Here is an 11,464-nt window from a genome sequence, read left to right as displayed (position 1 = left end):
GTCACCCGCACATGTTGCTGAAAGTTTACAAATATGACTCAGATATTCTCTCTGTTGCACCCAGACAGTTTCGTTACTGCACTGAGGGTGAATGCTGCATGAAATATTGAACTACGCATGAACAGGTGAACTTCTTGCCTAATACTACCAGCTACCTGGAGGTTACCTGGAGATTATTCCGGGGATCAACGCCCCCGCGGCCCGGTCCATGACCAGGCCTCCCGATGGATCAGGGCCTGATCAACTAGGCTGTTACTGCTGGCCGCACGCAGTCCAACGTACGAGCCACAGCCCGGCTGATCCGGCACTGACTTTAGGTATCTGTCCAGCTCCCTCTTGAAGGCAGCCAGGGGTTTATTGGCAATTCCCCTAATGCTTGATGGGAGGCTGTTGAACAGTTTTGGGCCCCGGACACTTATGGTGTTTTCCCTTAGTGTACCAATGGCGCCCCTACTTTTTATTGGGGGCATTTTGCATCGCCTGCCCAGTCTTTTACTTTCGTAGGGAGTGATTTCTGTGTGCAGATTTGGGACCATTCCTTCCAAGATTTTCCAAGTGTAGATTATGATATATCTCTCCCTCCTGCGTTCCGACGAGTACAAGTCAAGTGCTTCCAAGCGTTCCCAGTAGTTAAGGTGCTTGACAGAACTTATACGTGCAGTAAAGGATCTCTGTACACTCTCTAGATCTGCGATTTCACCTGCTTTGAATGGAGATGTTAATGTACAGCAGTATTCCAGCCTAGAGAGAACAAGTGATTTGAAAAGGATCATCATGGGCTTGGCATCTCTCGTTTTGAAAGTTCTCATTATCCATCCTATCATTTTCTTTGCACGTGCGATCGTGGCACTGTTGTGATCCTTGAAAGTGAGATCCTCAGACATTACTACTCCCAGGTCCCTTACATTATTTTCCCGCTCTATTGTATGGCCGGAGTCAGTAGTATACTCTGTTCTAGTTATTATCTACTCCAGTTTTCCATAACGGAGTAGTTGGAATTTGTCCTCATTGAACATCATATTGTTTACCGTTGCCCACTGGAAAACTTTGTTTATATCTTCTTGGAGGTTAACCGCGTCCTCAGCAGATGACAGCCTCATGCAGATCCTAGTATCATCCGCAAAGGATGATACGGTGCTGTGGTGTATATCTCTGTCTATGTCTGATATGAGGATGAGGAATAAGATGGGGGCGAGTACTGTGCCTTGTGGAACAGAGCTCTTCACTGTGGCAGCCTCCGATTTAACTCTGTTGACCACTACTCTTTGTGTTCGATTTGTTAGGAAGTTGAAGATCCATCTCCCCACTTTCCCAGTTATTCCTTTAGCACGTATTTTATGGGCTATTACGCCATGATCGCATTTGTCAAATGCTCTTGCAAAGTCTGTGTATATTACATCTGCATTCTGATTTTCTTCCAGTGCATCCAAGGCCATGTCATAGTGATCCAGTAGTTGTGAGAGGCAGGAGCGACCTGCCCTGAACCCATGTTGCCCTGGATTGTGCAGATTTTGGGAATCCAGGTGATTTGCAATCCTGCTTCTTAGCACTCTTTCAAAGATTTTTATGATGTGGGACGTCAGAGCTATTGGTCTATAGTTCTTAGCTAATGCTTTGAGCTAGGCTCAGTTTTCTGCTCGAGACTTGATTTTTTAAGAGATATTTACACCCCTTTGTCTTTTCTGGCTCAACAAAATGCAAGAAATATTTTTCCTCTTATTCTTGAAAATACCAGCGTCATTGTCTCATACAAATATTCAAGAAAATGTGAGCAATATTTGAGGTAGAGCTGCGTGTGGCCCTTCTAGATCGGAAGGTCCCGGAGAGGTAAACAAACAACCAGAGAAGTGCTCTGCTCTTTGACAGCCTATTTACTCTCGATTTTTTCAAATATAGGAACCTCGTAGGGCATAAGAATCTTGACGCAGTAAAATTCTCCTGAAGACTAGCGCCATGCCTTCTCGTCGGCGCTCCTACTTCCTCATCTCATCCACCAGAAGGTATTGTCATGCACCAGAATGTCTCCTGAATAGGAAGTGTCTAGTGCCAGAGGCGGTCTTCCTCCCTCAGTAAGCCGGGTCACCTTCACGTGTAGATTGCGCTGGGGTAACTTTTTTTTTCCTGAGAGAGCCGGTAAGCCGGCCAAACGCCTCGCTTAAATGACCAAAAATCACTTAACGGGTTATTATGTAGCCAAGATTATCGCCAGGATGGCGATAAATAGTATAAAATACCGATACGATTATATAGATGTAGTAGCAGGGGCGCCATTAGTACACTAAGAGAAAACACAATAAGTGTCCGGGGCCCAAGAATGTTCAGCAACCTCTCACCCGGCATAAGGGGAATTACCAATAGACCCTGGCTGCTTTCAAGAGATACTTAAAGTTAGTACAGGATCAGCCGGGCTGTGGTGTACGTTGGACTAAGTGCGGCCAGCAGTAACAGCCTGGTTGGTCAGACCCTGATCCACCGGAAGGCCTGGTCATGGACCGGGCCACGGGGGCGTTGATCTCCGAAATACCCTCCAGGTAGGTAGGTATAATGCGATACCTGATGTTTTGCCCACACAGTTGGTTTTAAGTCACAAACTGTTTGTCATTTGATAAAGTCAGTCTTCCTTTCATTAGCGCCAGGATAACTTTTACCATTTCTCGTGATGAAGAAAACTCTTCGTGCAGCAAGTGTTTACCACACACAGTCGACGGATGGAGATCCATCAATATTGTTTCGTGTAAATGAAGATATTTTTCGACGTTGCTCACAATATCTTAATAACTCGATCCCAAACAAATCTCAGAACAAGTGAAGGCGTGAACCTGTGACAGTCGAGTCCTGAAACTCACAGGCCAGTGTGTTCACCACTGGACCAGCTGGGCGAATCCTATTAGAGCCAGCTGGTCCAGTGGTTAGCGCACTGGCCTGTGAGTTTTAGAACTCACTTGCCATGGGTTCGAAATCCATCGGTTTTGTGATTTATATTTCGACTTTGATCATAATTTTAACACAATGTGATCGCGACAGACTTAAGTGCTTTTTATCCATGGATAAAATTTCCATTTATATCTCTTTTTCATCTTTCTCTACCTTATAACGTTGTATAATCCTACGGGTTTAGTGCTCTCCATGATTATAATAATATTATCTACCTTATAACGTTTTTCCACTTTTTTCAGTTTTCCAACTTTGAACTGACAGTACTTCCAGTATACAACTCTGAACAAAAAATTAAAGCATGTACCAGAAAATTATATAAGATTTTTGTAATTTTCAAAAAACTACACAAACGGTTGCTAAGGTCGTTTATTTATATAATTCACATCGTGAGGAATATTGATACTGCTAACAGCGTAGTTTTGAGATAATGTAGTTCTCGCAAGACGTCAAGGCGTAGGAACTAGACTGAAGGAAGTGATTTGAGTTCAGAAAGTGATTTGAGAAACTTGTCCAGTTTCCCATTGAAGACAGCCACAGGGCTGTTGGCCATTCCCTTTATGCACGGAGGGAGAGCTTAGAAGAATCTGGAACCTGTGGCACTCCACGAGTTCTCTCTCTTGGTGTACTTGTCGCTCCTCTGTCGTCTAGTAAAAGTCCCACGAGTCTAGAAACTTATCATTTATACAAGCATACCCCTACCGTAGCCTATGATGTTTTCCACTTCTGTGGGAGACTGGGTGTTCCTTTCTTCCTACCAGTCTCCTTTGTACCTAGGCATGTCAGGGCAAGAGATTGTGTTCCTTTGTACCTAGACACCTCCGGGTGAGCATTCCTCTTTAACCATACACTTCAGGGTGAGAGATTGGCTCTTCCTTTCCACTTACATTTAGTGAAATTGTGGCAACAACAGAAAAACAGTGATAAAAAGTCTCAAGAAAAAGAGAAGCATCTTGACTTATAGAGGTACACAAGGTTCCATTCACATGTGGGAAACTTTGAATCTTGAGAAAGTTCACTGTATATGTGATGGGAACGTCGTGTACTTCTATAAATAAAGTTTTTCCCTGTTTTATTTTTAAGTGTTTGTATCAAGATACAAGGCGTCTCTGTATTAAGTATAAAACACCATAAAATAAATATCTTATATCCACTAACATTGTCGTCAAAAGAAACTCTGGCACAAATAATAAAAACAAGATATGGTTTTATTTTGAATGCGGATGTTTTTATTTTTCTGTATTTTCTACACGATAGTCTGCACGAATTTGTGTATTTTATGAAATTCACTCTGTGTGTTTTTATTCTCTTTCGTTGCCTTGTACGCTTCCTTCTTCATTAATGTATTGAAATGTGAATTTATTTTATTAATATATCTTTCCAGCACTGTTTATTGAATTACCTAAACTGTGCATTTTGTGTGTAGTTACAGCTAGTAACTGTATTTTGAGGTTACAGATAAGTCTATTTTGAAATTACAGACAAGTGTATTTTGAAATGATTCAAGTGTATTGTCGTTGTTTAAGTGTTTTTGTGGCATAAAAATTATATAAATATATCGCACAGAATGATTACCCTACGCTTTCTCTCTCTCACCTGCAGTAACTCTCTCCCATTTTCTTCTCCCCACAATTTTCACACTTCATCTCCGTTCCCTTAATCCATACTTCCCTCACCACCACTTCCCACCTCGTTACTCACGTATTTCAACAGTTTCTCCTTCCTCAACCCCCCCCTCTCTCTCCTTTCTCTCCCTCGCTCTCTTCCTCAACTTCCCCTCTCTCTCCCTCGCCCTCACCTTTCACTCAGCCTCTTCTCTTGCACTCTCGACCTCATTCCTTATTCTCTTGACCTTTTCTTCTCATTCGACTCCGCTACCCTCTACCTCGACCTCTCCAATCACTCTCACTTCTCCCCTCACTCTCCCCCGTCATTTCCTCTCTCACTGCGCTCCTCTCTCTATTACCTATAACACCTGCCCATTCCATTCCCCTCTGAATGGAAATTCTGCAATAACCACTTTGGCAGAACATGACACCACAATCCCTCGAGCATTTCATTAGTTTGTCCTGTGTGTGTGTGTGTGTGTGTGTGTGTGTGTGTGTGTGTGTGTGTGTGTGTGTGTGTGTGTGTGTGTGTGTGCTCGCGCGTGCGTGTGTGCGGCGTGTGCGTAACATGTACTGTACTAACCCATAATACCCTCTCTACCAACCTGTATCCTACCCTTCTAACACAACCTACTTCACTTACTTTCTCTTTCCACTTAACCAACAACACTAATTCGTCTTTCACTTAACCTGCACTAAGCCTACGTACAGTGCCACCCTTCGTCGTCTACGCTTATCCTGTCTTTCAGTTTGACTGAGCCTGTGCTTTTCTTTATTTCATTTCCTCTCTTACCTACTTCTATCATTATAGTAATGGTATACAATACTGACAGGCAGATGAGCAAGGCCAGTTTGGCATCAATAAAAATATGATAAACTCTTGCACATGTGTCTTATTTAGCTACTTCTCTTCCCCCTGCCTCCCCACCTCTCCGCCACAGCTTCCTCCTTTTACGTCCCCTCCCATTTCCCCTTCTTTTTTCTCCTTCCCCACTCTCCTGATGTATCCACTTTTAAAAAAAAAATCTTTTCCCCCTTGCCCTGTGCGTCGCCAGCCTCCAGTGAGCCCTCATTAACACTCACCTGCCCTCCTGCCCTCAGCCATCTCCAAGAACGAGGATGACGAGAGCTTGTCAGTGTCGGGCATGAAGATCAACGGGTTCTCCGACGAATACCTCGACCGGATAGAACCCAACGGCAACATCCCCGACAAGGACTGTGGTAAGTACCTTTCGTCGTCTTCTCTTGGTAGCATCTGGGAAGTAGTTCTTAATCACCCCGGTACTAGAACCCGTTTTGCCATTATTCAACCTGTCATCTTAATGGTGAATACGACTCATGGGCAACACTTAGGTATCTCCATTCATCGTTATAATAAAGATACGCAGGTGTTGCACAGGTGTCTTATTCATCAACATGTGGGTATCGTATATCATTAATTTAATAATAAGTGTGCTCTTAACTATACAGGAAGTTTCCACGTGGTTAAAACGACTTGTACAACAAAAGGAGACGTATTATCAAACATAACACTGGCAGTATAAGTATGTGTCAAACTTTACCCTCCTGTGTTCTCTTCTTTACTGTGTGAACAGTTTGTAGATGAAAAGGACACATGACACAGTGTAATCCATCATTTTAACAAACGCTTGCGCTGCTTCCTGTATTCTTAACATCTATTTGTCAAGCAGGTGAAACACCGCATTAATACATGCTTTAAGTTATAATAATGAAAGTAACGTTGTATTAATAAAAGGTCTCCTGTAAGCGTATTTTACAACTTGTAAGTTAAAAAAAAAAAGATTTCGCAGCTAGTTTTCTAAGTCAGGGGAACTCCTGTGCGTAACTAAAAGTATAGAATTATTTTCGATAGTATAAAGTAATCTGATATAGCTTAAAAAACAAAATTTTGTAGCTGACTTCATTGATACAGAAGCTTTACCAGGTATATTCGTAATACAACGAACGTCGAGTACAGAGTTCGTCGTATCGAAATTGTGTTCTTTTGGTTCTGTATTGTCTCAGTATTATGTTTAATTAAAGGAAGTGGAAAGAAATATTAACTGAATTATAGACGTCTGACAAGAAGTGAACCATCTACATATTCTATAATATATTCTGTATAATGTGTCTTACATGTTGAATATATGTCAGGTGTACCACTGGAGTAATGATTGTTGTATATTTCTTCTAGGAAGCTTTGACCGTGAGTAGTCCCTGTCGTTTTATCTTTTTTTTTTTCAATCTAATAGTTTATAGTATAGCATCTTGATGTCACTGTCCCTTGGAATGTGTCGTTGCACCTTGCAGTGTGTGTCGTTGCACCTTGCAGTGTGTGTCGTTGCACCTTGCAGTGTGTGTCGTTGCACCTTGCAGTGTGTGTCGTTGCACCTTGCAGTGTGTGTCGTTGCACCTTACAGTGTGTGTCGTTGCACCTTGCAGTGTGTGTCGTTGCACCTTGCAGTGTGTGTCGTTGCACCTTGCAGTGTGTGTCGTTGCACCTTGCAGTGTGTGTCGTTGCACCTTGCAGTGTGTGTCGTTGCACCTTGCAGTGTGTGTCGTTGCACCTTGCAGTGTGTGTCGTTGCACCTTGCAGTGTGTGTCGTTGCACCTCGCACTACCTCGTTGCACCTTGCAGTGATGTGCATCTTGCATCTTGTGATCCCGATGTTTTTTTCATTTAAGATTGTTTGTGAATGCCTGATATTGAATAACATTCACCATCTTGCACTTCTATAACACTTGTTGTGGTGTTGTAACACTTGATGTAGCGTTGTAACACTTGATGTAGCGTTGTAACACTTGATGTAGCATTGTAACACTTGATGTAGCGTTGTAACACTTGATGTAGCGTTGTAACACTTGATGTAGCGTTGTAACACTTGTTGTAGTGTTGTAACACTTGATGTAGCGTTGTAACACTTGATGTAGCGTTGTAACACTTGATGTAGCGTTGTAACACTTGATGTAGCGTTGTAACACTTGATGTAGCGTTGTAACACTTGATGTAGCGTTGTAACACTTGATGTAGCGTTGTAACACTTGTTGTAGTGTTGTAACACTTGATGTAGCGTTGTAACACTTGATGTAGCGTTGTAACACTTGATGTAGCGTTGTAACACTTGATGTAGCGTTGTAACACTTGATGTAGCGTTGTAACACTTGATGTAGCGTTGTAACACTTGATGTAGCGTTGTAACACTTGATGTAGTGTTGTAACACTTGATGTAGCGTTGTAACACTTGATGTAGCGTTGTAACACTTGATGTAGTGTTGTAACACTTGATGTAGTGTTGTAACACTTGATGTAGCGTTGTAACACTTGATGTAGCGTTTTAACACTTGATGTAGCATTGTAACACTTGATGTAGTGTTGTAACACTTGATGTAGCGTTGTAACACTTGATGTAGCGTTGTAACACTTGATGTAGCGTTGTAACACTTGATGTAGCGTTGTAACACTTGATGTAGCGTTGTAACACTTGATGTAGCGTTGTAACACTTGATGTAGCGTTGTAACACTTGATGTAGTGTTGTAACACTTGATGTAGCGTTGTAACACTTGATGTAGCGTTGTAACACTTGATGTAGCGTTGTAACACTTGATGTAGCGTTGTAACACTTGATGTAGCGTTGTAACACTTGATGTAGCGTTGTAACACTTGATGTAGCGTTGTAGCACTTGATGTAGCGTTGTAACACTTGATGTAGTGTTATAACACTTGATGTAGCGTTGTAACACTTGATGTAGCGTTGTAGCACTTGATGTAGCGTTGTAACACTTGATGTAGTGTTATAACACTTGATGTAGCGTTGTAACACTTGATGTAGCGTTGTAACACTTGATGTAGCGTTGTAACACTTGATGTAGCGTTGTAACACTTGATGTAGCGTTGTAACACTTGATGTAGCGTTGTAACACTTGATGTAGCGTTGTAACACTTGATGTAGCGTTGTAACACTTGATGTAGTGTTGTAACACTTGATGTAGCGTTGTAACACTTGATGTAGCGTTGTAACACTTGATGTAGCGTTGTAACACTTGATGTAGCGTTGTAACACTTGATGTAGCGTTGTAACACTTGATGTAGTGTTGTAACACTTGATGTAGTGTTGTGACACTTGATGTAGCGTTGTAACACTTGATGTAGCGTTGTAACACTTGATGTAGTGTTGTAACACTTGATGTAGTGTTGTAACACTTGATGTAGCGTTGTAACACTTGATGTAGCGTTGTAACACTTGATGTAGCGTTGTAACACTTGATGTAGCGTTGTAACACTTGATGTAGCGTTGTAACACTTGATGTAGCGTTGTAACACTTGATGTAGTGTTGTAACACTTGATGTAGTGTTGTAACACTTGATGTAGCGTTGTAACACTTGATGTAGTGTTGTAACACTTGATGTAGTGTTGTAACACTTGATGTAGCGTTGTAACACTTGATGTAGCGTTGTAGCACTTGATGTAGCGTTGTAACACTTGATGTAGTGTTGTAACACTTGATGTAGTGTTGTAACACTTGATGTAGCGTTGTAACACTTGATGTAGTGTTGTAACACTTGATGTAGCGTTGTAACACTTGATGTAGCGTTGTAACACTTGATGTAGCGTTGTAACACTTGATGTAGCGTTGTAACACTTGATGTAGCGTTGTAACACTTGATGTAGCGTTGTAACACTTGATGTAGCGTTGTAACACTTGATGTAGCGTTGTAACACTTGATGTAGTTTTGTTATAATCAAAGTATCTTTGTTACACGTGACTTAGTTTATTTTCTTCCGTCGTTTGTGGACTTTGGCACAAAAGGTAATTGGCGAGAGTAATGAAGACGAAGAGGCAGGACAAACTTTTGTTGTGGCAACGTTTCGCTCTACAAAGAGCGAAACCTTTCCACAATGTAAGTTTATTCTGTACTTGTCCTTGTTTTTTCATGTGTATGAACTAGTAGAATTGTTTATTTTTATTTACGTTTTGTGTAGGATAAAATAAGACATATGTGTATGTAACCTAAATTTGATATCTGCCTGAGTGTTTCCCGACCTAAACTATTCTTAAGGTATCGTAGATGGCACTAAGCCATCTGTTAGGTAACCCTGGGGTATCAAACCACCCCTAAGGTATCCCCGAGGGTTCTAAAGATCTAAAGTATATTCATAAGATATCTCCGAGCGTCCTAAACCAGCGACAGTTTATTCCTTCTCTGTCCATAAGGATAAGAAAAGATCGTAATATTCTTGGGGAAGACTTGAACAGTTACGGAAGTGTTCCACCTTAACATTATATGCACCGAACTGGATTAAAGTCTCATTGTATGTTGAGGGTTTAATCCCTATTTTAGGTATTTAAAGTATTCTTGACTGGTGGTGAACAGGTTACATGATCATCATTAGTCGATGGACTTTAAACCAAACTAACCAACGAACATTAAATGAACCCCAACGAATGAAATGCTATGAAAACGCGTTCATCGGTAGGAAGCCAGAGGATGAGTACCAGCAGGGAAGTGACTCATGAAAGTGAGAAAGATAGAGGAGGACCCAAGAGTAAACATCACCCTTAATCTCTCAGATATAATTATTGCTTTCAGAGAGTAGACAAGGAGAGATTCACATCAATATGGCATACGTGGGGCTAGTTCTGGTGCACTCAGCTGCAGGGTTGTATCTAGAACTGCGAGAACTGGGTTCAGAGAAGAGGTTCAGAGAGCTTTTTTCTGAAATCGGTAAAAGAGCGAAGTGTCTGAGGAGACATGATACAGCTAATATAAACAAACTAATTGACACGTGAGGAAACAGAACGAGGGGACACACATGGAACTAAAAAGCTCATAGTTAAAAATAATAGACATTAAGAATTCCTTCAGTCTAAAGATAGTGGAAAAGTGAAATGCATTTGGTAATGATGTAGTGGAGTCCAACTCAGTACAGGGATTTGTTATTAAATATGACAAAGTGTCAGAGGAAAATAATTCAGTTTATTACGAATTACAAAACTTTAGTCCAATAACTAGACATGAACACATGTAGAAACAGCCAAGCGAGTACACTAAGTAGCAAGTTAGTCATTATTAAATTCAGTATGTTAATCTACGTTTGATATACCTTTGATGAGTTTCGAGAGTCTTACTACTCTCGGAGCCCGGCCATGGGCCAAGCTCGTCTCTATATTTCTGACCCTCTGTTCCATCTGTAGAATTTTCCCTTTTTTCCTCTTTCTTTAGTCTGATTGCTGTTCATTTTCCATTTCTCTGTAGCACCGCGTTCCTTTTACATGGTGGTGGTCTGGGCAACTCAGGTCATAACTTCCTCTGAACTGTGTTCAGTCTTAACTTTATGATTCAATACTTTAAGCTAAATCATTTAATAATAAAACGCCACAAATCGTTCAGGAAAACGTCAACAAACGCAGTAAATAAAAAAGTTCTCTCTTGTTCTTCTATATATTGCAGTACTTCACTATTATTTAAATGAAACGGGAATATTACATATCGACTTTTTACTCGAAAAGAATAAAAGTGGAGCAGAGGCTTTAATTAAGCGGCCGGTGCTCATGAATACTGACGTAGCCACTTGTTAATCTCATCGCGGCCCCGGCGCCAAGTGTCCGTCACTCTCTAATCTAATAAAAAATTCACGTGTTCGGTGGATTTCCTTTTTTTTTAGGTTTGTTGCGATGCATTTTCTTGTCACAGATTTTATCAGTCTCGTGTGTGTGTGTGTGTTTGCGGAGTTGTATTGTAGTTCTTGAGCCCGATAACTTCACTGCAACGAAGAGGAGTTTGCTGAAACAAATGGAGGGACAGATTGCATTTTATTTTGGTCTTTAAATTCGATAAATTCCTCGTGAAAAAGCTAAGCTGGAAATAACGAAATATAAGAGCAGTAAAAGGCAGACTATTACAGTGAATTGGAGATTTTGT

General features: G+C 41.2%; 1 protein-coding gene across 4 annotated transcripts in view; it reads left to right on the top strand.

The window, feature by feature from the left end:
* Eip63E (cyclin dependent kinase Eip63E) overlaps positions 1 to 11,464 on the top strand; it is a 528,910-nt gene that overhangs the window by 165,103 nt on the left and 352,343 nt on the right. For all 4 annotated transcript variants that reach the window (XM_070088663.1, XM_070088664.1, XM_070088661.1 and 1 more), the window contains one exon: positions 5,643 to 5,762. In XM_070088663.1, the coding sequence (XP_069944764.1) occupies positions 5,643 to 5,762 (120 nt within the window). The remainder of the gene's footprint in view (positions 1 to 5,642; positions 5,763 to 11,464) is intronic.

This window comes from Cherax quadricarinatus, chromosome 25 (assembly GCF_038502225.1).
Source record: "Cherax quadricarinatus isolate ZL_2023a chromosome 25, ASM3850222v1, whole genome shotgun sequence".
NCBI lineage: Eukaryota > Metazoa > Arthropoda > Malacostraca > Decapoda > Parastacidae > Cherax > Cherax quadricarinatus.
This window is presented reverse-complemented; position numbering and strand designations above follow the sequence as displayed.